General features: G+C 46.0%; 1 protein-coding gene across 1 annotated transcript; it reads left to right on the top strand.

The window, feature by feature from the left end:
• The first annotated feature begins 394 nt into the window (after positions 1-394).
• Positions 395-17,330, top strand: WNT9B (Wnt family member 9B). The gene is made up of 5 exons (XM_054993695.1): positions 395-924; positions 4,684-4,737; positions 13,451-13,707; positions 15,450-15,715; positions 16,857-17,330. Exons 1-5 carry the CDS (start codon positions 395-397, stop codon positions 17,328-17,330), a joined length of 1,581 nt encoding a protein of 526 aa, XP_054849670.1.
• The last annotated feature ends 9,567 nt before the right edge of the window (positions 17,331-26,897 follow it).

Here is a 26,897-nt window from a genome sequence, read left to right as displayed (position 1 = left end):
GCTTTGGACGGCCACTTCAACGCACCTGTTCACGTGAGTTCTGGCAGACGAAAGCTAACGCGGGGAATCCCGATCGGGACTCCCGATTCACTCCGCTGCCCGCTCTCTGCTCAACGGCTCCGTGTCCTTGGGCCGCGGGAGGACGCGAGGGGTCTGCGCGCCTGGAGTGAGGATCTGCGCTGCGAGGACACCTGGCCCGGCATCCGCCGGGGGTCCTCCTGGGACACGTGGTGGCGGGCTAGCGCGGAGTTGGCGGGCTGCACCCGCACCCCCCCCCCGGGCTGGAAGGTGGAGCCGCGCCCAGATACCGCTTTAAAGCGCGGCAGGCGCGCCTGGCCGGGGGAGCGCAGCGCCATGCAGAGCCTGGGAGGCGGCAGGAGAAGCGGGCGACGAGATGCGCACGCCGGGGACGCTGCGCTTGGCCGGGCCGGCCGCCGCCTTATGCCTGCTGGTCCTGCAAGTGGACGCCTATTTCGGGTCAGCGGCGCTTCCCTCCGTCCGGGGCCTCGGGGGGATCTTTCGGGTCCTTTCCTGCGCCCTGCCCGGTCCAGTCCTCCGCGCGGGGCGAGCGCTTCTGCGCCTCGCCTCGCCTCGCCACCCACCCCGGCTCCCCGCCTCGGTTCCCTTTCGCTTTCTCTCTCTTTTCCCTTTTCACTTCTTTGGTCCTCTCGCCAAGCGCACCCCGGGCTTGTTTCCTCGGTCTCGCTGTCGTATCGCCGCTTCTCCGCTTAGCCCCGCCGGCCAGCCTTCGCTCTTCTGGCTCTCAGCCTATCGAGCTTCTGGTTTAACTGCCTTGTGGGCTACCAGCAGGGAGTCAGGCCCGTGGCTTGCACTGGGGCTGCTTAGGGTCTTGCTGGAAGCTGCCTGCGCGGGTTATTCCGGGGCTGTGCCCGCGCTCGGGGCAGAAGCAACTCCCGATATACTGTAGTAACTGCGGATATTTCCCGCTTGCAGAACGAGCTGCTCTGACTCTTCCGCCGCTGCAAACGTTTGCGCTCTTAGTTGCAGCCGAGCGGTCGCCTAGACGCCCGCATCTTGTTCATGGCATCGCATCGGGGCGGAGAGGTTGCTTTGCGCTCGAAATGTAGCAGCCGGCTGGAGCTGAGCGAGCAAGCGAGCGCAGCGGAGATGTTTCCAGTGGTGTGTGCTTGTGTGTGTGCGCGCGCCCCGACAGTTGTGTCTGCGTGTGTTGGTGTTGCTTGTCCTTTGACGGGGAACCCACATTTGGTGTTCCACCTGGCTTGTACTGTATATTGGAAAAGCCGAACGTTGTAAAACGTTCTCCTGATGTGACCTGCTAGTTGGCCCCTCTGCTCAGTTGTTTGTTGAACTTCTGAAGGACCCACTCTTGTGCGATGTCTCCTGATCTAGGATTGATTTCAGGGGCCGGGCGGAGAACCTTTTAATGCAGCTTTTTCACTGACGCTGCCGTATGCAAGCCCCTTTTTAGTCCCAAAGGATCCCGCATCTTGTTTAGTTTGTGTTTCCCTTCCTCTTTCCATGGACTTCCAAAATGGGGATTTGTCTCAAGGGTGTGAAAATATTCACCCTTGAAATGCACACCTGGAGTTTCAAAATCCAGGCTTGTGTCAATTTTTGGTTGTATGTGTAGACCTGTTTGGGTAAAAAGCATGAGTTTCTTTTATTAAACTCTGGCAGAGTTATGTATCAGACCCTTCTGGATAAGTATTGGAGTGATGCTAATGAATATTTTGTGTGTGTGTGTGTGCTGATGAGAGTAGAAGTGTGTGTTTTGTGTGTGTGTGTGTGATTCTCAATCCACATCTGTATATCAGGAAATTCTCCTGCTCGAAACTCAGCTTTCCATTTTGCAAAATAGCAGCTTGTCAAATAACAAGTTATTGCACTTACCGATATTTTTTTTCACTTCACCTCCTCATTTCCCCTGACCAGTGGGAAGTGAGTGCCACCATGAAAGTGGTGTCTAATTTGGCAGTCAGGAAGCAACTAATTGGGAGGCTGATCATAGTGCGTTTTGTGCTATCAAGACTGTGGTGACTCTATAGGATTATGGAAATATCCCTCTGTCCCCCCCCCCAAAAAAACTACATGAAATACAGTTCCTTAGATTAAAAAAAAAAAACAACAGCTGTCCTTGCTTTCACTACTTCTAAAGTTGCTTTCCCTATGCAAAATACCACAACAGTTTTCCCCTGTGTAAGTGGAGAATACTTGGTTTTGGGAATCTAATACCAGATGTCTTCGTTATTTTTTAAAAATTTAAAATATTTCTAAGTCACCTTTCTGCCCCTCTTAGGTTCCCTAAGGTGGCATCTTTTTGAGAACTTCCTTCAAATAATTCAAATGTGCTCTGAACTAGAACTGTCTTGGGTTTAAGGCTCCAGTCAGGTTTCTTCCTTATTTGGGAGAAATCTCCAGTGTTTTCCGTGGGGATGCTCATGTGAAAGATCTTACACTTGTTCTCCCATTGTGGATACACGTGCACTGCTAGGGAGACAGAGTACACTTGAATATAAGACCACACAGAAAGTAAGCTACATGAGCATCCCTGTGTAAAAGATGTCTTCTGTAGAGAAATAGAAAAGAGTCCAGTAGCACCTTTAAGACTAACCAACTTTACTGTAGCATAAGCTTTCGAAAACCACAGTTCTCTTCGTCAGATGCCTTCGTCTTCATCAGTTCTCATCTGACAAAGAGAACTATGATTCTCGAAAGCTTATGCTACAGTAAAGTTGGTTAGTCTTAAAGGTGCTACTAGACTCTTTACTATTTTGCTACTACAGACTAACATGGCTAACTCCTCTGGATCTTGTGTGGGGAGACTCTCAGTTAAGAGTAAACCTGGATAGGATGCATGAGGAGAAAGGATTTTGAGTTTTAAAACTCTTCAGGGTTGCACCCAGAACTTTTCATGATCTGGTTTTTGAAAGACACTTTGAATTTTTGAGATACGAATTCAAGTGTGTGTGTGTGCATGCGCGCACGTGCACGCACACGCATTCAAATACGTAAATATAAGAGTACCTGTTAATGGGCACACCTTTCTCAGTGTTTCAGTGTTACAGAACATGCCTTCTGTGCCTCAGCACTGGTTTGGACATGGGAAGTAGTAAGAGAATGCCTCTAAGCTTGTGCAAAATGCCTTTCCTTCACAGATGAACAGCCAGCCTCAGTCAGCCCTACATAGATCTGGGATTCATCAGAAATATTTCTGCATCAGAGAATTCTTCCCAGGCAAGCTTGAACCAATGCACTTCTCACTTTGGCAGCCAAGCAATGGTTTGCCATGTAGGTCAGGGTGCAGAGTCACTCGTGACCTGGAAATCCTGGTCCTAGTTGCACTAAGAGGGTGTGTCATTATGTACTCAGAGGCACTCTCAAGCAGAGATGCATGGCTGGGGAGAAAAAATAGGGGGCCTGCAAAGCTATGTTGATGGGCGATCAGTGTTTGAAAACTTTCAACAGCCTCGGATACTGTCTCCTTGCCAAGGTTCTGCACACCAAGTCCTTGCAGGGAATTGATGCCGAAAACTGATCTCTGGTCTGGCTCCGGCAGCTGATGTAAGGCTAATGGCTAAGGGTGTGGACTGGGAAGTGTTAGGATTTTGCTTTGGTATAAGGCTGCTTAGTTTTTCTGCATTGGTCCCCTGCAAGTGTTAATGTGGGAACAACTACTGACCTTCCTTAAAGGGCTGTTGTAAAATAAATGCTTTAGAAATACAAAGCGTTTGGGGTTTTTTGTGCACTGAACTGGCAGGAGTCCTGTGACTGCAGGGCAGTTGCCAAGTCTGTCTTAAGAAATTGCGTTGGCTTATATGTGAGCAGTCAGCTTGATTAGGGATAGTAGAAGTCAGAATCCACACCTTGAATTGTAAGTGAACATGCCAGAAGGACAGGTATAAGTTGCTCCTGGACTAGAGTTGTCAACTTACCTGGCCTGCTCTAATGCTTTTAACAGTTCCTTTAGCTGCAGAAATTAACAAGTGATACTTTGAGCGGCATACGGATCATCATCTGCTAATGTTCTACAAGTCAAATTGCCATTACCATGTAGCCCAAGAGCATGGTAGACTTGGCAACCCTACCATTGTAAAGCTGGCTACTCTACCAACTGCCGGCCCAGAATAGCTGAAATTCAGCATTGCTTAGAGAAGTTTTAACTTAAAAACCTGTTTCTGTCCCGAAATAAAGTTTCAAGGCAGGAATTGAGGGGTAATTCCAGGGGTATGAAGATTACCATAAGGCATATGGACCAAAGTATGAACCACGGGTATTCAGGGACCAGCTGGCTAACTGAGTGGATTTGCAATATCTAGGGCAGATTGTTGATCTTGAAAATGAAGTCTCTTTTTGAAAAGGAAAAAAAAACCCTCTGCTCATGTCTGTTGGGATGGCAGGGTGCTTGCTAGACGTTTAGACCTTTCCTCTTGGTATGTCATCAGTTCAGGAGAGCAATGCCATGAGGCGGTGGGCTCTCTTGAGGCCCCCATGGTCAGCTTTGTCAGGCATCCATAGCAGGGTGGAACCACTTCGTCTTGCAGGGAAGTCTGGCCTGGGAAGGAGAAGGCACCAAAGGAGGCATTTCTCCGTACAGGAAATGTACACGCTCTGCAGCTTCTACGAAGCAGAAGGCAATCTTATTCCCCTTCTCTCCCAGCTATCATTTCCTTAATGCAAAACAAATATTGAATATTGCCTTAGGTGGATTTGGTTGCTTAAGGGAGCTACAATCTTAACAGCAGCTGCTTTCTTTGGGTGGTTAAAACATTTCACCCAGCTGTTAGCGGAAAAAAATCATGCAGCTTTCCCCCATTTATTACCCTATACCAGTGGCTTTCAAAACATGTGGAGAATTCCCGGAGTTCCTATAAAACTTATGAGAAGATCTATCTTTTCTGAAAGCCTGGCACCAGTAGGCAAGCTGTCATCCATCGCAGTGAGAAGGCACAGCGTAGCGTGGGGTGTGTGCTGGGTAGATCTTTGGTTCTGACAGGGTGGTCGAGGTCCAGTAGGGCTGGCAAGTGCTCTACTGGCCCTGGTAAATATCATAATGCATTTCTCCAAATCAGCTGCAACACAAAACTGCCCCCCTGTTTTCTGTTTACGTGCAGAGGTTTGTCAGCAGGCAGGCCAAATGACCTGGGGGGCACCCAGACAAATACCAGGGCCATCCTGTTGGGTGTAAAGCTGAGGAGCCTGAGCCCAGTGTGAGTCTCCTCCAAAGCATCTGTTTGAGGTTGCACGATGAGGAGGGTGTTGGCATGCCAGAGGGGCAGATCTGTAGTTCATATGTTCATAGTGGGGGATCTTGGGTAGCACCTGAATAAGGTGGAACATGAGGCTCATGTGTGAAGTTCCCTCATTTGTGCCACAGCCCCCTCCTCCTCCAGAGGTGTGCAGTACGGCCATCACATTTATTTATTGCATCTGATTCCTGCCTTTGAGTACATGCGGGGGCAGGGGGTGCATTTCATTTAATTAAGAGTCCTTGAAGGTGGGGCACGCATAGCCCTGGGAGACTGAGTACAATACACTTACACAGGATCTGCATCTCTAGGAGGAGGCTTCTGCCATCTTTCTTGAGGCTGGTAATTTGGAAATTTACTTGCTTAACAATTAACCGGCATCACTCACTGGCCGGAAGAAGAACTCTGTGTGGGTGACAGGGTGGAAGCATTCCATTGTTGGGCAAGGGGTAAGTGATAAGCATCTCTCTGCTGGCTCATTCTTCTGTGGCTGGAGGCCTTTAGGCTCTATGACTAGGCATGCATGATGGGTCACAGGTTGCGATGCATGCAATCTCCTGAGGGCAAGCTGTGTTGCCAGGTCCAGAGAGTGCCCGACTTTGGGAGCGTGCTGTGTACAAAGCAGTAAAGGACTTCTGCGTTGCAATCCTAAGCAGTGTTACAGCTTTCTAAGCCCGTGGACTTAGGTAGAATTCTGCTTAGGATTGCACCATTAGAATAAAATGGTCTCTGTCATTTCCCCAGTTTTTCAGGTAGCTTAAGCAGGTGTTTCTGTTTCCCTTGCTGGGTCATGATTTCCTTTAGTCAGAGAGTGATTCCTTTTTGCTTTTGACAGGCCAGTCTCCATTTTGCAGGGTTCCTACAGTAGTTTTCTGTCTTCTGTCTTCTGAGGCAGCTGTCATGTTCCTCCCAATTTCTTGTTCTCTCAGTTTTGCTGTGCTTTCTCACAGATCCCCTCATCTTCTGTTGTAATCCTTGGTTTGGCAACACATTCCGACCTATATCACATTTTTATATTGTCTTTCTTCCAAGGCTCTTTCCTCCTTGTAAGATGGGTTAGGCTGAGAGATGGTACCTCATAGTTTTGTGGGGAGTTGAATCCTGGCGTTCCCTCCTCTGCCTCTCTAACTACTACACCACACCCTCTCTCTTGTGTTACAGGAGCGGTCAGCTGTGCTTTTTCACACTCCAGGAAAGTTAGCGCCGGAGCAGTGAAATGTAGGAGTCTTCGGCTTCTTTTCTATGTGTGTTTTTTTTAGTAGCCTGTTTATTGTTATATCATATTCAGCAAGTGCATTGGCTAATGGTCACCTGCTGCTCAGTCTGGCTTGATAAGTCATAAACCGTGAAGAAGTTAAAGTTCTTTGTTTAACTGTGGTGCATTATTGCTGGTTATTACTGTTTGAATTCCATGGTAGGCAAATATTGATCTGAGTGCATAATAATTATTCATGCTCAGTGATAACACATGAACAAAACTGGAACTGAGTTCCTCAGGAAATCTTGGTATTTTCTGTCATGCTCCCTCACGATCTTCAGTATCTCTGTTAAGGTATAACTTCCTTCTGCCTCTCTCTTGGGGTTTTGGTAATTTCTGATGTTCTTAATGCTTGAATATTGTTTCCTCAAGGAGGTTTTTTCCCTCTCTGGCATCCAAATGGAAGTGATTTTTCTTTTTAGCCTGCCTACTGGGGTTTCTCCTGCTTTTCTTCGCTCTTTACCAAATTTGTTTTGATACACTCCTTTTGGGAAGATTACAGTCCAGGGCTTTTTTTCAGCTGGAACACGGTGGAACGGAGTTCCGGAGCATCTTGAAAATGGTCACATGGCTGGTGGCTCCGCCCCCTGATCTCCAGACAGAAGGGAGTTTAGATTGCCCTCTGTGCCGCTCCAGCGGCGCGGAGGGCAATCTAAACTCCCCTCTGTCTGCAGATCAGGGGGCGGGGCCACCAGCCATGTGACCATTTTCTTCCAGGGCAACCCACTGAGTTCCACCACCTCTTTTCCCAGAAAAAAGCCCTGTTACGGTCAAAGAGCATTTGCACACCATTTGTGCAGGGAGGTGCAGGTGCACATTTTTAATGTCTTATCAGTGTTAGTGCCCTGACCTGGATAGCTGAGGTAAGCCTGATCTCATCAGATCTTGGAAGCTAAACAGGTCATTGGATGGAGACCTCCAATGAAAACTAGGGTTGCAGAGGTAGGCAATGGCAAACCATCTCTGTTAATCTCTTGCCTTGAAAACTCCAGCAGGGAATCTCTGTAAGTCAGCTGTAACTTGACAGTGCTTTCCATCACATGAATGTTAGTACCATTTTCCTTGTGCCCGCCCCTGTGGTCAGCATTCCACTTCTGTGCCACTGGAGATTTTTTGGACTTGTTAAAAAAAATTGGTAATTGCTATTGTGGAATAGCATTTTAACAATCTACTGTCACAATGTACTAGTTCCTTTGAATCCCCAGATTCAGTATTTTTAAAGTTTCTATCCTATTTGTTGCAAAGTTCTAGGACAAGTTTTGTCCCAGAAGCGTCACTGTCAGTTTTCCTTTTCCTTTTCTTTTTTTGGAAATAATGGCAGCTGCAGAAATGATAAATACTCAGGTTTGTTTGTTTCAGGAGCCACATTCAGTTGAAAACCACCAGAAGGGCCTCGGAGAGGCAGATCTGTTCAGACTTTTTTTTTGTTTGAGGGGGAAAATATGCTCTAACTCTTGATTGCCAGCTTAGATGGTGACTCGTAATAGCAGAATACTTCCTAGAACAGTTCCTCTGTCTGTAAACTCACAATCTGAGCAAATAATACACACACATGTAAGCCCAATCAAGGCTTCACACCCCAGTATCTTACAAGTTTAGAGTACGAAACTGAAACCACTAAAGATAAAACAATGCAAATGATAGTGATAAAACAGAGGATCTCAGTATACAGTCCCTTCTAGCATATGCATATTATAAAAGGGATTTCTGGGTGATTAGGAAGGCCACACAGGCTGTAATTCCCACAGTCATGAGTAGAGCTGCCAGGTCGCAGGCTTGGTTCCAAGACTTCGCTTTGGGGGCTCATTTTTTCAGGGTGGCAAGTTGAAATCTTGGGGACATCAGCTGGCCCCCACAGTTGATAGCTTCTCATCAGTCTTCTGTACATGCCTGTTTGTAGTCACTAGTGCAGATGTGAATTGCAAATGGGAAGCAATCTGGCACCAACAGGTTCCACAAAAGCTTTATGTCTAGCACACAGTCCCCATGTTTTTATAGACATTGATGATGGTAGTGAATAGTTGGTTGTTGTGGGTTTTCCGGGCTGTATTGCCGTGGTCTTGGCAATACCCTCTACGGGGGAGGAAACATTCCAACAGACCCGGAGATTGGAAACACTTCGGAACAAGAAAGCACATCTACTCTGTTCTTTAAGCTTTCTCCTAATGCCAAGACCACGGTAATACAGCCCGGAAAACCCACAACAACCATCGTTCTCCGGCCGTGAAAGACTTCGACAATACATCGTAGTGAATAGTCTCTTTCAAAACTTTACCATGGTGACTGTGCACATATTCACAGTATTGTGAGGCACAATTTCTATAGGTGTGTGGAAGTGCTACCATTTGTATGGCTGTGGTGCGTAACATCACCAGGTAATGTCCCACAAGGCTCAGGGTTTGGTGTGCCTGGGATCTGGTGACCCCAGTCACAAGAGAGAAGAGGCGAGATGAGATAGTACCAGCTACATCCACATGTCAAGGCTCCTCTGGTTTGTTGTCAGAAGTGTTCACATAGGTGACAGAATGTTGCCTCTCCCCCTTGGAAACTCACATAGTTGGATCACCTGTTGGAGTACAAAGTGAAGTCTTTGGGGCCAGTTCTTACCCCTTCCTTCCTTCTTTCCTTCCTTCCTTGTAGGGAGGTCTGTATAGTATATGACTATACTATACTATACTATACTATACTATACTATACTATACTATACTATACTATACTATACTATACTATACTATACTATACTATACTATACTATACTATACTATACTATACTATACTATACTATACTATACTATACATGTATTTTTGTATATTGATATATATTTGTCCTATATTCAGCAACTTTAATACTGAGTTGATTGATTGATTAGATTTATAACCCACTCTCTCCATGAATGGGCTCAGAGTGGATGACATCAGCATTAAAATTTACAATAAAATTTGTCTTTGTCTGCAATTTGGGCAGGAGCTGCTCCGTGGGGCTCAGAGCCTGCAAAGGAAAAGGCAACCTGAGCATTTGGCCAGCAGTGGCAATGTTCGGGGGGGGGGGGGCGGAATTTGCAGCTGGCGAAGTTTGATGCGAGGTGGTCCTCTCTTCTTTGCTCCCCACAGAAGGAAGTATTTCCCTTTCAGCCCTAGCTGGAGAAGCAGAGACCCTGGTCCATATGGTGTCCTGAAGCGGACAACCTGTAAAGCTTCTGTGCAGAGCTGAATTAGTCATACGCTGTCAGTCTTTTCCTCCTCAGCTGGTTGTACAGAATATTCTTTTCTTCAAAATGCCCTTTCTCTAAAGTTCTTGTCACCAGAGTCTCCACAGGTGTGTCTTAAGCATAAACGGCATATGGCTTGAGAAGCGTGGCCCTACACAACACATCCTGAGATAGCCCTGGCTGGGGTTAGATATAGTGCTTGGAGCTGAGACTGGATGTGGGCTTAGCAGGTATCCTAAGCTATGCCAGGGCGCTGTAGCTTTGATGAGAGGTAGTGAGGGGCTTTGTTTGTTCATTCCCATTGAACTCCATACTTATGGCAGTGTTTTTCAAAGCATAATGTGCTGGGGGTGGGATCTTGATCTAAGGGGGCTTAGGATGCCAACTAAGTCCTGTTCCTCTCTGGCACCACCTATTTCTAGCTTACAGTGGTGCTGCATTGACAAGGTATAGTATATATTCATGGTACCCAGGCTTGATGCTTAGCCAGCATCTTGCGCAGTTTCCAGACTGGCCTCAGAATGGTGCCATTAAATCATTTTGGGTTTTTGGAGTGTGTGTTCATGTGTGTCTCGGTCTTTATTTATTTGTGATGTGTTGCTTTGATTCATCTTGCAAGGTTGTATAAGAGAGCAGTCTTCTGCCAAAATATGCTGTAGGTGTTTGGAACCTGCATTTCGCTTTGAATGGTTTAAGATGACTTGTCCTTTCAGTTTCTAGTATTCTCAAGCCTTTTGGATTGCTGTTTGTACAGTGTTGTCCCAAATTATGAATCTAGCAATGCATATTTGTAAAACAGTTACATTTCCTGCTATCTCACTGGTGGTGTGACTGAATGCCCTTTGCTCTGCATCCTGCAACTGAAGGTAATCTTGGAAACTAGGCCCCGTCAACTGTAAATGTGCAGGTTTTGGAATCCCCGGTGTCAGAATGCTGCCAATATCCTGCCAATGCATCCAGCTTGTCGGAGAACTGGGCATCTGCCGTTTCTGACAGTAGTTCACTTTCTAAAAGCAAAAATATCTCAGTTTGGCCGCTTGATGTCTGAAGTGCCTTTTCAGGCATCGGTTCCTCCTCTCAATAAGTTCTCACTTCATCCCAACAAAGTCTAATCTGTAATAAGAGAATCTGTTGATGCGCAGTGTTCACGGGATTGACACTACCTGTGATTTCTGGTCCTCCCTCATTCTGAGTTCTCATTCTTAACTTTGAGAAGAAGGAACATCTCTCTGTTTGGAAGACAATGCTCTCACACTGCATTCAAGGTCTCGGATCTTTCCTCTTCAGCTTCTTCACCACTTTAGGATGTCTGCTATTTTTATCCCCAACCTTTATCATCCGCTCCCAGATTTTAAGTGACCGTAGAAGGTTTACTTGTAGCTGTGTAGGCTGCTTCTCTTTTGACTGATTCCTTTCTCAGGACTCATAAGCAACGTGCCACCTTCTCTTGGTATCGTGCGGCCAGCTTAAAAGACAAACTCCTAACTGTTGGGCACCTGGGCAAAACCAAGCCGCCATGCTAATCTTCTTTGTAGCATTCCAGTTTTCAGTATATATGCTGCCGAAACCAGCCTCTGGAAAGGGACTGGCTCCTGTCCTGTCTTGAGCCAGCCTTCTACTGACTTTGTCCTGCAGTTGCTTCAAAACTAGCTCTGCAGTGCAGACGTGTCATCCACTGTCTGTGATTTAACTGATGCGTTCAGAGACTGATGTCATGCAGATAAGTGTATTTGAGAAGGTTGTGCTACATATGCTACATTCAGCGTGCTATTTCTGTTGGCAAAACAACAGAGAAACAGCCCAGACGTGCATTATTTGATCATGCTCCAGAATGGGGGGGGTATACAGATGTTTAAAATGCCTTCGAAGCATCATTAGTTAACAGATGATTGAGAGGGTGAATATAGGCTTGAATGCATGAGAGTTGCAGGTTCAAATCCCCACTTGACTATGAAGGGTTGAATAACTGCTGCAGAGATCTTTTTTAAAATCAGATGAAGATTGGAAGCTTTGTAGCGACTTCTTTTTTACTGGGCAGATGAATTAACTGTCTCGCTAGCCGACAGGAGGACAGTGAGTGGCTCTGGTGTATTTCAGGAGCAATTAAGAGCTGCTGTGAACCAAAGGAAAAGCAAGAGTATAAATGTTTTAATAAAATAAATTGGCCAGGCTGATACTCTTGGTGAAAATGGATTTGAGGTGAATATCTTTCTGAAATGAAATAAGGATGATCAGATTAACTTTTAAAACTGACTAGTTGGTTTAGGGACGAGGCAGGCAAATCCGCGGGATCTGGGATCTTTTCGTTCCTGTTGAGCAACTCGGGCATGTTCGCGCCTGCATGTTAACAACTGGCTCGTGGCAAGTGAAGACTTGTATGTGTGAATGAGCCATCAGGTGCCTAACTAGTGGGAAAAACAGACTCTGCAGCTTGAGTCTATCTTGAAATGGTGTGCTTTTCTCTGGAAATATCCAGGGACATGTTGATCAATTATTCAGTATGTTCCTGGTTGAGACCTACTATCAGACACTGATAATTCTGTAGCCATGTTAGTCTGTTGTAGCAAAACAAAACAGAAGTCCAGGGCACGTTGGAGACTAACAGCGTTTCCCTTTCCTGACCCAGATCTTGCTTCTTCAGATGCAGTGACATTGAAACTGAGGAAGTGGGCTCATGGTGGAATAGATGTGGTTACTCTTCATGGTGCAGCCAGACTCTTGCTTTGCGTTGGAGACAGATGCTCAGCCTGTCGAGTCCTAGAATCAACTAATTTCTAGACTGGATCCCTCACAGATAAGCTTTGATCGTTCCTTTGCATCGCCTAAAATGCAAATGCTTTTCAATAGTGGGTTCTCACATTTACCTGCTGCTGAAAGTCCTGGTCTGCCAGTGCATCAGAATGAGATGGTAGAGTTATGCCGTGGTTACAGTGTTAGACAAGGATCTGGGAGACCCAAGTTGAAATCCTCATGTCACTAAGAAACTTGCTGGGCTACTATGGCCAGTCACGTTTTGTTCAGCCCAACAGAGGTGTTTTGGCAATAAGATGGGAACAGAGAAGCAACCATGTATGCTATTCTGAGCTCCTTGGGGGAAAGGCAGGGTAAAAGTATATGAGAGAGCTGGAATTCTGAGGTGGCAGCATGGGCTCTACCACTTCAGATTGTAGGTGGAGGGTTGTATTTTCAGTGTTCCCTCATCCAAGAACTGCATGCAGATACAAAAAACCCAGCCTGTTAAGGAGTGCTAATCTAGCACTTCCTTGTGGTGCTAGTTTTCTACTTACAGGGAATTATTAATGTAGGGGAACCTGGACAAATTCAGTTTCTCCCCTGTAGTCTGATGTGTGGTACTGGCTCTTCTACTACCTCTGCACTGTGCCATCTTATTGGCACCTGATTCTGCTGTATGTGTAGACTGGAGAAGTCAAGATTGTGTGATCCAGACCTCAGGTTACTTGGAAGAAAGCATTGGGACAAGTACCTTGTTCTTTGTGTGCCTATAAATTAAGAGTAAGGTTTGGGTCAGGGAGCACCTTAAAGAGCAACTAGATTTCCAGGGTATGAGATTTCAAGAGTCATGACTCTCAAAAGCTCATACCCTGGAAATCTAGTTGGTCTTTAAGATGTTCCTGGACCCGAATCTTGCTTTTTTATTGCAGTCCAATACTGGAATCCTTTGGAAACTATAAATTAACAAGCATGAGGTGTCTGCTTTTTATGACCCTGTCATCTTTCTCCTTCCCCTCCCTTAGGCTGACTAGGAAGGAAGCATTAATTCAATTTCCTCTGCTGGGGACCTCTATGAACCCTGCTTATGGCAAGGCTCACTTGAAGCAATGTGATCTGCTAAAGCTGTCCCATAAGCAGAAGAGACTTTGCCGTCGGGAGCCAGGGCTGGCTGAGACTCTGTGGGATGCCATCCGGCTTGGGATCATCGAGTGTCAGTATCAGTTCCGTAATGAGCGCTGGAACTGCAGCCTGGATGGGAGGACCAATCTCCTGGATCGAGGTACTTGTGCTGGCTAGGCTACTGGAAATGCCAATGAGAAAGATGTGTCAGGACCCTTTGCCCTTCATCTTAGGTGAAGTGATGTCATTAGCTCCCAAGAGTGCCTTTGTTTTACCAGGCTTACTCTGTGCTCCACCTGCCACATTGTGCCACTTTTTTTTCCTGCTGAGATTTCCCAAATCAAGCTGGACACCAAGTGGCACATGTGACTCTAATCTTCCTGGTTTTGCTGATTGCCATAGTATGCATTCAAACATTTCCCTGAACTTCAAAGCCATTTCTCACGGGCAGTAGCTAAATATGGATGGCAGCACTTGTCCAAGGAAGAGAGGCCATGGATCGGCAGTAGAGCATCTGCTTTGCATGCAGAAGATCTCAGGTTCAGTCCCCAGTGTCTCCAGTTAAAAAGATTAGATCATAGGTGAAAGACAGATCTTGGAGAGCCATTGCTGGTCAGAATAGACAAGACTGACCTTTCTAGTTCCCAGGCCTAAGGGTGGACAGTGACCTGAAAGGTTTGTAAAGTTCCTTGGGAAATGCTCTGGCCATCCCCCCAAAACTCTATGGTAAGTATAATGGAGTCACATCTGGAGTTTCAAGTGGACGTGATTAGAGATGTGTGTTTTGGGTTTGGGATTCAGGTTTTTAACCTGAACCGGGCCCAGTTCAGCACAATTTGGTATTACCGAATCAACCTTAGCATTGCTGAAGTGATTCGGTAATATATAAGCAAAGCTTACCGGTGCTTCAGAACGCTTCTTAAACTTTGAGTAGCGTGGGAGCACTCTTTCCCTTGCCGTTCCAGTAAGAGAAAAAGTGCTTTGTACCTTTTTTTAAGCTGAAGGGAGGAGGGAGGGAGGGGTTGGAGTAAAGTGAGTCAGAAGGAGGATCAGGGAAGCAGGAGTGAATCTGAGAGTGGCCAATCCTGCAGCAGCTCTCCTTCCAGCCAGTGGGGATTCTCTGGAAGGAGTGGGTCTTTTTAAAAATGCTGCAGGGATTTAAATTGGAGGATAGGGGCACCTTTGTGGGGGGCTATAATATACCCCCGAAGTCCAATCTCCCTGAAACTTGGGTCGTTGTGAGAGGACAGGTAGATGTAGGTCCCCTGCAAATTTGGTGTATTTTGCTTGTAAAACGCCACCCGCAGTCACCTAGGGAACCCCCCCCCCCCAGTTTTCCCCATAGGGAATAATGGAGATCAGTGGTAGATAGGGGTACCTTATTTGGGGGACCATAACATGGGCCCTCAAAGTCCAGTCTCCCTGAAACTTGGGTGGTCATGAGAAGAGGGTTAAGAGAGGATCCCCTGCAAATTTGGAATTTAGAATGGCCGAATCTTACCTAATAATCCTGAAGCGGTTTAAATACCTGAAGCCAAAGTGGCTTGCTGCTTTGGGTTTACCCAATTTTTTCCCTGAAATTTTTACCCAATTTTTTTTGGAGTGCACACCCCTAGATGTGATGTCACACAACATCATTTCCACCCTGCTCCTAAATCTCCTGGGAATGCTGGTCACAGGCCTGGCATTCCTACTTTCACCTCTGCATTTCACAGAAGTGTACTCAGCCAGGCTGGTCTAAAGACTGTTCCAAGTGTCTACATTCTGTAAACAACAGAGAAAAAACGTCATGAGGGCCTCTCTTTTTCTTTCTTTTTTTAAAAAAAATGGACCACCTAATCCACCCGACCCGTTCTCCTTGCCTGGTATCTTTCCTAACTCTCTGCTGCTCATCTCCCCCAGGCTGTAAAGAAACAGCCTTTCTCTATGCAGTGTCTTCGGCAGCGTTGACCCACTCCCTGGCTCGGGCATGCAGTGCAGGACGGATGGAGCGCTGCACATGTGATGACTCTCCAGATTTGGAGAACCGCAAGGCGTGGCAGTGGGGTGTGTGCGGAGACAACCTCAAGTTCAGCATCAGGTTCCTGAAGAACTTCCTAGGCCAAAAGAAGGTTGGGAAAGATCTGCAGGCCCAAGTGGATATCCACAACACTAACATGGGCATCAAGGTAACTTCTGGAACCTTTGGGGTGGACTACTAGCATGATCTTTGTGGAATTTCCCTTACAAGTTCAAAGTGCAGCTTACCTCTTTGTTCACAGGGGCTCCTCATTACCCTCATGCAGTGTTGCTATTAAAACAGTTTCACTGGCTTCCTATTTGAAAAGTGGAGCTCTCATTCAACCCACAAATGTATACTATTTAAGGCTACTATGCAACCCTTTAAAATATTATAACTGTCCATTTGGTTTTTTTTTTTTTTAAGTCTGGTTCAGTGCCTTTTGTGTGTTCTTGTTGTAGAATGAACTACAGATAATTTAATCTTGGGAACAGACTACACATTTTCTTCCCATTGACTTCACCCCCTTATCCCCTAATCAACCAAGACCAGTCCCTAGCTCCACAATGAAACCAGGTATTTTTATATAAACACAGGCTGATAACCCTGCTTCAATATGTTGTCAATAAATGGTGAGTTCCGGTCAATCTAGCAGGGCTCTAGTCTGAAAAGTGACTTTCCAGTATGTTTTAGTGAATCTTCACCATCCTGAGGGCTAGAAACATGGGTGTTCAGGGGGACAAAGGTTCTGAGTGAGAGCTGACATTCTAAGATGGTGAATTCTGTGCCTAGTGCAGTGTTTTACCCTCTGTGAAACTGTTCCATTTGTACAGCTCTGCCTGTACTTGAGGAATTCCCCAAATACGGCACTTCAAAGATTTGAAAGAGGAAGGAGCTCTGTTCCCTTCCCTAACAGTGTGTTCCATTGTTGAACTGATCTTTGAGTTAACAAGTTCTTATTAGGGTTTAAATCTTAATCCACTCTACTGTAATTTTAAACCCACTGACTTTTCTCTTCTCCTCCCCCTCCTCTATTTCTGCTAAGCACAGCCAGCTCTTTCAACTTCCCACAGGGCTCAGTTGGAGGCAAATCACCATTTCCAGTATAAGATTAAGTTTAGTGCTTCGGACTTATGATATCGTTAAGTGGTAAAAACTGAACATCACTGAGCATGCGCAGAGAGTTTTCCTGTGATGCATTGGCACCCTCTTCCTTCGGCCATCTCAAACAGTGGCTTGAACAAGCTCCAGCTCTTCATTCACAGTCCTTTTTAATGTGATGCATGATGGTTTCTCTTGCCTTTCCACAGGCTGTGAAAAATGGTTTGAAGACGACTTGCAAGTGCCACGGTGTTTCTGGCTCATGCGCTGTGAGAACCTGCTGGAAACAACTGTCCCCTTTCCACGAGACAGGGAAGCTCCTCAAGTTGCGCTATGACCATGCTGTCAAAGTTTTCAGCACCTCCAACGATGCCGTGGGCCACTCAGAACTAGCACGCCTCCAGCACCACAGCCGCTTGTCCAAAGGACTGTCTGCTCCCCGCCCCACAGACCTAGTTTACATAGAGGACTCTCCTTCATTCTGCTCACCCAGCAAGTTTTCAATGGGCACCACTGGAAGGACATGTTCCCGCGAGGTCAACTGTGACAGCATGTGCTGTGGCCGGGGGTACAACACCCAGACCCGCATGGTCACCTTTTCCTGCCACTGCCAGGTGCAGTGGTGCTGCTATGTGGAATGCCAGCAGTGCATGCAAGAAGAGGTGGTTTACAGCTGCAAGTAGTCACAGGCTGAGAGTGGCAGCTGCAGGACGCAGAACATCTACTGCGCTTTGCACCTCGTTGGGACTTTGGTGTTTCCAACACAATGGGGCCCAAAGACAATCCAGAGCAGATCCATGGTCCTGGAATTCATGGCTTTGGGTGATGGAGGGGCGAGAAGGAAGTGCCCTGGTTGAATTGGCAAACCTGCAGGTGTGGTTCTGCCAAGGGATGGGTTCTAAAGAGCCAGAGGCCTGTGCTTAGAGGAGAGATAAGCAGCTGCCTTGGGAGGATTCTGGCAGTTGCCCCATATAGCTGAGGATCCTCTGCTCTGCCTGGGAGTAACTGTCCATGGTCTTGGGCAGATCAGAAATCGTTTCAAAGTGGTGACACCAGAGATTGAACCTGGGTCATTGTGCACTCTTTCCTCTTGAGCAAAGAGAAGGTCTGAGTAGCCCTCATGAGGGCAGGAATGACCATTTTATGGGTGTTTGGTGAGTAGCAGCCTTAATAGACTAGACTAGCCTGATCTCATCAGATCTTGGAAGCTAAGCAGGGTCAGTAGTTGGATGCGAGACCCCCAAGAAAACCAGGGCTGCTATGCAGAGGCAGGCAACAGCAAACCACCTCTGCTCTTCTCTTGCCTTGAAAACCCCGTGAGGGAGGATCATAAAGTCAGTTGTGACTTAACAGCAAGATGTTGGGGAGGGGGTCCTCTTGACCCAAACTCCACATTGTCTTTAACTATGCCAGTCCTGTGGCTAGACAGTTTTGCAGTTCCTGTCCCAGCCACACAGCACCTGCTTACTGGGAGAGGAAAAAGGAAAGTCCAGTGGTGTATGTGCTGCCATTAAGTGCAAGTGGAGTGCAAGTGAACAGGGAGGAATACATGTGAGTCTGTTCACTTGCCATTCAAGTGTAATTCATCACTTCTTGCTTGGTCCCTAGTCTGGTGCTCCTGGGTTGGGTGGATTTTTTTCGAGGCCTTCTACAACTGGGTATATAGCCTGGCTTGGGATTCTAATTGGACTTCTTGCATTTAAATGTTACATTTTCTAACAAGCTGGCTCTGTGTTCTGTGCACATACAGCTCCAAAATGCGATAAATAGCTCCCCCCATGAGTCATTTTGGCTCGACAAAATGGTACCAGGTGGGGAAGGCAGGAGCCTCCCTCCAGCCCTCTGGTCCCAAGCCAAATCTGCCCCTGTGGACTTTTAAAAAGAAGTTAGTTGGGTCTCAGTCCCAAATTGTTAAAAACGGTAACATGCAGCTTGGCCTGCAGTGACTCACTGAAATTGTTCAAACTATTTAGACATGGTAGTTTATTTTTTGAGGTTAGATAAAGAGGATAAAGATTGATTAAAATATTAGGATGAAATCTTTGAAAGAGGTTCAGTGGCTGAGTAAGGCAACAGTGTTGTGCCTGTACAATTTATCCATGTAGCCACTGCCCCCAGCCTTCCACTGTGTCATGCCAGATGCACGATACCTCCCCCTGCAGCCTTTTCAGTCCCCAGCAGACTAGGTTTGTCTAAGCCCCTGGCCACCATGTATGGTTGGGGGCTATGCTCAGCTTAGCGCATTACAATTTGCGCAAGCTTGGTACAGCCATGCTTGTTATGTGGGGCCTTAAATAACAACAGTTGATGTTGGCAATCAAGAATTCATCTGATCAGAAAGCTTTAGCCAGAGTTAGTGGAAGGGTAGGTAAGAGGAGAGAGAGAGAGAAATAACCCATTCCTTGTTTATGGAAAATTAGAGCAGGTGTTTCTGTGGGGTGACTGACTTCTCAGCCAACCTCTGGCTGCACTTAGGCAAGAACTAGCAGTTGAAGAGATTTGCAGCAGTGTGATTGCTGGTAGATCCCTTCCTGTTGATCTGCAGAGACAGACATGCACAGGAGTGGGCCTGGCTGTTTTCTCCCTATCACCACTGGCCCCAGTGTATGTATGTGTTCATGAGGTCTAGATACCTGCTTCCTTTCTTAACAGCAAAAGGATTCCATGTTGGGTGACATGCCCTGAGCATCATAATGCAGCCACTGATCGACTATATCTACTCTTGCTTTGTTTTTAAACCAGTAGACCGTTTCCTTTCTCAGACTAAGGGCAAAGCCACAAGTGACAAATGACACTTGAATGGCAAGTGTATTTCTCCCTGTTCACTTGCGCTCCACTCAATCCACTTGCTGTTCAAGTGTCATTCGTCACTTGTAGCTTGGCCCTAAGATCCACCTTTGTAGACTTCTGAAGATCTCACTATCAGATCTAGCATGTGCTAATGCTCCTTCAGATCTTAAAACCCCACTGCTGCAGTTCCAGTCTTCACATTATTGTCAATTGGGCTTTAACAAGTTTTGATTTTTAACCACCCTAAAAATGCAGTTAATTAAGCAGGAGCTGACCCATTATTTATGTGTTAGTCCTATTAATCCTTAACTGTGAATGCATCTTAGGCTTCCCATGGGACTTCAGGTCACTTGGCACTAGTTTGTAAAAGCAAGGCTGTGGTGTGAGGAGGAGCTTGGATTAACACCCCCCATACACACACACACACACTCCATGTAATGGGTGCCTCTACAGAAGCAGAGAGCAGGAGAGAATGTCTTGCACTTTGCCAAGAAGCTGTGCAAAGTTTCATAACTCCAGAGGACTTTCTTCCTGACCCAGATATAGCTAATGAGCTGGATCTTGAGTGTAAACAGAATCCATACCTTTAATCCCTCCAGAAAATGTTTTTGGGGAATGGTTCCTACTACAATCCATACGTGGCTTGGGCTGCCCAGGTTGCCTGATGTGGTAGGCAACATGCAGCCATCAATCTTTCTCTTCTGCTGCAGGGGAAAAATGGGAGAGCAAAATGGCATCCCACAGAGCCATGGCATCACTTGCAATTGCGTAACTTGAACGGGCTACCTGGAAAGGTCAGAAGAGTTCTCACTCTCCTGATGTTCTGCAAATGATGCAAAACTGAATTATTCAAGAGGGCTTTTTACTTCGATAGGAGGGCCGTGCTGAAGTGCTCTCAAAAGAGATGCATCAGTAAAGGAACAGGGACTATAGACTTTACTACTATGTACTGTCTGTTGCTGTAAGTATAATTCTCCTGGGTAGTTTCTATGTAGTTTAATATGTCAGCTTTAAATTCCTTATGCTGTGTTTCAGCATGTCTTCAACTCTGGGTTGTATTTCTGCTGGTTTTAAATTTTTGCAAATTTGCACTTATATACCCTGTTCCATTGTTTATTGAAATGTCTTTGAAATTGACTGTACTGACTCATACTGTGTAATCTACCTTGAGTCTCAGTGAGAAAGGTGAACTATAAGTAATGGAAATAAATAAAAGCAACTGACGTCGCTGCATGATGGGGTGCTCTAGGATTCACCCCAAACTCTGAGTGAATCCCAGAGCATCCCATGATGCAGAGTTGTCACTTCTGGTTATGCAACCAGAAGCAACATTGCAGGATGCCGTTTGGGTAAGTCCCACCCACCCTCAGTCTTTAGGGAGTTGTCACCTGCTGGTTGCCAAGGACTAGCAACCCAAAAGCAGCCGCCTTATCCTAAGTTCAGTGATTGACAGGGCTGCTTCTTCAGACGAGCAGCTGTTTGGAGTGGCCAAGTGAGAAGGGGTGCTGAGGCACCCTGGAGGCTTGGGCTGCTCCCACTATCAGCAGCACAGGAGGAGGCAGGAATCCTTTCCAGGGGCTTTGTCATCACCCACCAGGCTGAAACCAAGCCCCTGTGGCAGGGCCACTAGGGCTTTGGCTTGAACCTGGCCAAGGGTGGGAAGGGTTTATCAGTGCTCCATGGGGTGCTGGGCCAAGGTGTTGGCTTGAACAGGACCTTTACAACTGGAGTTCCATCAAAGTAACCCACACCAATCACATATTGTGGCCTGCTGAGTGCTTGGTTACCTTCATGTGCTTCTGCAGTCCCTGCCAGGCAGCAAAATCTTGTTTCTGTACATGGCTGCTTTGCTTGGGCTTGTTGGATCACTGAACATACAAGCTTGTGCTGGGCTGGGTAGAAACTAGGATGATTATCAGTGCTTAACTTTGACCAAGGCAGGTGCTGGGGCTTAAGCCTGCTTGGGAACTCTTCTTCTCCTTAATCCTTAGTGCATTGTTTCCCATACTTGTTTGAATTTTGCTCCCCTTCCCTTAAAAAATATACACTCCTTTTGATTCCCCCCCCTCCCCCTGACACTACCCATCAATTTGTAATGAATGGCATAGAAGTCCTCATGTAAGTCCCCTGATTATATGTGAACCTCTGTGGATTGGATTGTGAACTTCCTCTAGCACTGGCATTCAAAGAACACGTGCAACAGAGCATCTCTGGGCCAAGCTAGAAGTGACAAATTACACTTGAATGGCAAGTGAACAGACTCATATGTATTCCTCCCTGTTCACTTGCGCTCCACTTGAGTGGAGCGCAAGTGAACAGAGCGTCACTTCTAGCTTGGTCCTCTGTCTCCTGCTCCAAATCACACACAGGTAGGAAATGTCATGAGAACAAAGCAGAAGCTGGGGTGGGGTGGGGAGGGTCTTTCCTGCTAGAAGGTCTTCAGTTTGTTTGGTGTTCTGTGCCTCCTTTCTGTACATCCTGTGCTTCTCACGGAGAAGGGAACGATGCCACTCAAGCAACAGGACAATGATGGGGAAGGCTGCTGTGCCGTGACTTGCTCCTAGCCACTGGGAGGACATCTTTTCCCACCCTCTTCCAGGTCCTAATGTCTTTCACCTCTAGAAGTGCATTCTGGGTAGTAAGTAAAAGTCTAGAAAGCTAAACTTGGACAATTCCATTGAGAAGGAAGAAGTCGAAAGGCAGTGTATCTGACTTTCTGAACTCTAGAATGAACAAGACTGTACAGCGTGCACTGTGGGCATCCAGTGACCTCTGACCCATAATGAAAAGGGAAAAGTCAGCTTTCTGTAACAAAAAATATTTACTCCAATGAACTCTTTAATGCTTTTAAGGGAAGATGTGGGGTGTTTTCCTACCTCAAGATGTACAGCTACTTAGGATAGGGGGAAGAATAGATATTTATATTATTTATGACCTTTGTACATTTCCCCATAAAGTTGCAGATAAATATTTTATTGTATTGCTGTCTTGATTGTACATGATTTTTAAAATGTAAATAGTACCATGTATGCCTTACTTTTTAATGAGTATGTATTTTGTACTACTGTTTGCTTTCATGGAGGTGCTATATGCTGTCTTGCGTGATCCCATAAATATCACTCTTTTTAAAATGTTTTTAAAAGCTCTTTGTGTCTTTTCCTGCTTTCCCTTTTTCAAAGAAGGGGGCATGCCAAAGAAATACAGCCAAACTCTATGAAGGCAAGCCAGTGCTGAGTGTTCTCCTAAAAGAAGCAACATGGGGCGGGGCGTGTGTGTTCATCATCTGTATGCCTCATGCTCGGTGGGTTGAGGCAGTCTCCAAATGGTTGCCACATAACATGTGTCATCTGATTAAAGAACTTATGTTTAATCACCTACATCTAAACCACTGACTTATTTATTTATTTACTTCATTTATACCCTACTGTTCTTCCCAGTGGGAACCCAAGGTGGCTTACATCATTCTTCTCTCCTCCATTTTATCCACACAACAACCCTGTGAGGTAGAGTAGGCTGACAGTGACTGGCCCAGATCCTAGTCTGACATTCTAACCACTATACCATGCTGGTGCTCAATAAATTTACATATCAGGTACTCTTTAGACATTGAAGGAGGTTTGTGAGAATTTACTCTTTATTACTCATACCTTCTAATATTTTTATAAACCCACACAACCTCTCCAGTCCCCTGACCTACTAATAGTTATTCATTTTGATATATGGGGTTTTGACACACCTAATTTTTAATGATGTGTTTGTTAGTTTTTATGGATTTTTAATTGTATATTATTTTTATTAAAATTGTAACTCGGTCTGGTTTTGCAGAAAAGTGGGTTAAAATGTTCAATTTAATTTCCTTAGTACTCATGCACCAGAAGCAAGCAAAATAGTTACAGAAAAACAAGAAGTGTCTGTTTAATTAAAGGCACCAAATAAAATATGCCTGCCCTACCTAACCAACTAGAGCCTAGCTGGTTGATCTGATTTAAATCTTGCAGCTGTATTTGCAGTTCAAATGATCACTGAACAATCATGATAAATAGCATCCAAATATGTGGCAAGATATGTTGGCTGTTTTCCAAGGTAGTAGCTTTGTTGTTTGGGAATAAACAACCCTAGATTCCAAGATAAGTTACCAACCCTTCTTGGTCTTGCTCTGCAATTAAGCTGTGGCGAACGTATCCAGTGATTCCAAGGTAGAGGAAGGAAAAAACACATTTTTTCTGTGAGAATTTCTTCCTGCCATGTATCTCCAGAGGTGGGCCTTTGGCCACCTCTCCAGTACCACTAGCCTATTGCTTAAGAGTTTGTGGAGCCCTGCCATAAGGTCTAGGTGGTGACAGAAAAGAGGGCAAAAGGATTTTCAGCATGGCTGAGCAGAAGCCAAGCTATCATACTCACTCCATTTGCCAAAAAGCCATTTCCCATGACATTTTAATCCCAGTTGTGATGGGAGCGCAAGAGATCTTCATCCTCTGTACTTCAGCACAGTTCAGAGATGAGATTCTTGTATGTATCGCTGAGTGGCAGATTGTTTCAGGGTTGGACAAGGGGGAAGAAGGGAAGGAGAAAACAGCTTTTCTCGTAGAATGCGGAGGGTATGAGGCAGAAAAAAATGACAACCAGAACTAGACCGCCTGACCTGATGCAGGCATCACTAACATTTCTCAACAAGGAGACAAAAATAGTGACTTCTTGTTCAAGGAACTTGTGTGGAGGCTGAGTACCAGAGAGGTCTTCTCTGTCAGCTCGGAACATCTCAAATTCATTGCTGTTCTCACATGCAGTTATAAGTTACAGGAATGAGGAATAAGAAATCATGAGACAGTACAGCTGTGTGTGAACTGACCAGTTTTCTCTGCCAGACCTTGTTTCATCTATCCCCTCCTGTGCCTGCTTTTTTACTGTTTCTTCCACTCCACCCATCTCTCTTCCATCCCTTCCTCCACTTACCCCTTTTCTTTGGTGCCCTATATTGATTCTAGGTGGAAATATACAAGTCCCTTGGGATTCATTGGGTGGGGGGGATCATTCTACTCCATGAATGTTGGGTGCAGGCAATATAGGAAACTGAAGTAAAGGTTAGCAACTGGAGAGCTCTGGGAAAATGTCTCTCACTGAGATGTGCCGTCTTCTATCCCCATAATCAATTTTGTGACAAAGCAGAAGTGTTATCTGTGGTAGCAGTACTTGCTGGCAGAACATTTTGGAAAAGTAGGGAAGTGGTCAGCCACACTGACAATTTTTTTCCAAGTAGACCTCCAGGGAATTCCACATTGCATTCCCAGAAAGCATGCTAGGGAAGTAGCTGTCTGTGTAGTTCCCTAAACCATCCCTGAACTACACACCTTGCCATGGAAGTTCCCAGAGAACGATGGTGTTTGGGGGCCAAGCTAGAAGTGACGAATTACACTTGAATGGGAAGTGAACAGACTCACTATGCGATCGAGTGGAGTGCAAGTGAACAGGGAGGAATACATGTGAGTCTGCCATTCAAGTGTAATTCGTCACTTCTAGCTTGGCTCTCTGACAGTTAAAAAGAACACAGCTCGAGGAAGCTACAACCACAGTGAGACCCGAACCTGCAATGTGTTTTCTTAGAAAATTCTAATTTTTTTGCAAACCAGAAATAAACCTAAATCTAAAATCTGTCCGTTGTTACCTAAACTAAATTGGAACGGAACCCTTAAACACAGAAAGGAGTCACTGGTTTAAAATTTGTGACTGAATAGCCAGGCATTCAGGAGCTTCTGAGAATGATAAGGGCTGCCTGCTGCTCCAGCCATATTTGAAGAAACTGTTTTCCCCTGAGAAAAGACAAGAAGGTGGAGCAGAGAAGATGAGCAGGCAGGGCTTCCCTGGTGGTAAAGTCCAGGTCTGCCTAGACACAAGCGGTTGTCCCAGCTGGAAGGATTCTTGAACTGGTGGTCATGTTGCCGGTGTGATTGTTGCTCAATTGGTGCGTGCAGTGCGTGCAAGAGAGATTTCGCACAGCACACAGTGATGCGTTTTCTTAACTATTATTGGTCGTGGCTTCCCTTTCATACCAAGGCCGATTCCAGATGGCCCCCTGCCTCGCGAAACGTCGCGCGTCGTCGCGCGTCGTTGCGCAGAAAACGCGAAATATCGCGTTTTCTCGCGCGAGTTTTGCGCGACGTCGCGCAAAACTCGCGCGAGAAAACGCGATATTTCACGTTTTCTGCGCAACGACGCGCGACGACGCGCGACGTTTCGCGAGGCAGGGGGCCGTCTGGAATCGGCAGGTACAGGTTACGTTGCCTTCCTGCCTCCACTATTGTCATGCCACCATCATAATTCTCGTCCCACTTTTAAAAATTTTTTGGCACATGTGCAGTGCTACTCAAGAACAGTGCAATATTATACCCCATGTGTTCCTGAGGTTCCCTGTCCTTTGCTGTCCCCTTCTTCTGTACTGTTCTGCAAGAGAAAGGAAGGGGGACCTTCATGTTGACAAACAGTGCTCTGTTACAATGTCCCTGAACAACCGTGATTGTGCTGTTCTACCAAACTATTTAAAACCATATATGTCAATGTTGGAAACACTACAATGCAACATAGGAGCTGCCCTTATGGATTGCTTTCTTGGTATTCTGCCTGCTGGACTTCTATATTTCACTGTCCCCTTTCTCTTCAGCTATGCTGTTGCATGGGAGAGGGGAAAGATCCCAAATTATGACAATTTTTAAAGATATGCCCTTCCCCCAATGCGCTTCCTTGGTATTCTGGCAGCTGAACGTCTGTACCTCACCATCCCGAGTGGGCTAATGGCCTCTCCCCGCTCAAGCACCACAAATGGCCAGGATAAGCAGTTCATGGCCTTTGGAGGACAGAGCAGTGAACAGCATGTGGAGGTGCCCAGCCAGCAGAGCCAGGAGTAGCATGCAGATGGACACACCTGGGTCCAGCAGAGCCACAGGAAGCATCCAGCTGACCGCACAAGGTTGGCTGGCTCTTCCTTCCTCCCTCCCCCTTCCTCTGTGGTGAGGGTGGTGCGGGGATAGGGTCCTTTGACAGGGCAATTTTTTCCTCCCAATCCTGGCCTTGCAATTCCCCCTGTACAGTTTGGTGGAAGAGGAAAACGATCCCAGTATTGATACACACAAACTTGCCAATGCGACAAAAGTACTATCTGTTCCAAGAAACCTTTTTTTTTTAAAAAAATAGCAGCTTTTGCAACACTGAAATCCAACTGTCCCCTTCCTCTGTACTTCTGAGCGTAGTAACAGAGCTACGACATTGCCCTGACATGCATCCTCCAATAAAAATAAAAACTTTTGAGCAGTTCACTGTAAAATGCAGAAGAAATGGGCAAAGGGAGCATTTCTTTTCATTTGAACCCAAAGGATACCTTCCCAGCACAAGAAAAAGATCATCCCAATAAATGCCATGCTTGGAAATGTAATTTTTTTCAGATGGGAAAAAAGAGTTTTTTGCAGGGA

This window comes from Eublepharis macularius, chromosome 12 (assembly GCF_028583425.1).
Source record: "Eublepharis macularius isolate TG4126 chromosome 12, MPM_Emac_v1.0, whole genome shotgun sequence".
Classification (NCBI taxonomy): Eukaryota; Metazoa; Chordata; class Lepidosauria; order Squamata; family Eublepharidae; genus Eublepharis; species Eublepharis macularius.
Note: the sequence above shows the minus strand (reverse complement) of the source record. Positions and strands in the feature narration are given on the sequence as shown.

Coding starts and splice junctions, on each gene's coding strand:
- WNT9B (XM_054993695.1), top strand. CDS start 395: ATGCGCACGCCGGGGACGCTGCGCTTGGCCGGGCCGGCCGCCGCCTTA. Junction 925..4,683: donor GAAGCAACTCCCGATATACT/GTAGTAACTGCG, acceptor ATATTGCCTTAG/GTGGATTTGGTTGCTTAAGG. Junction 13,708..15,449: donor GACCAATCTCCTGGATCGAG/GTACTTGTGCTG, acceptor CATCTCCCCCAG/GCTGTAAAGAAACAGCCTTT.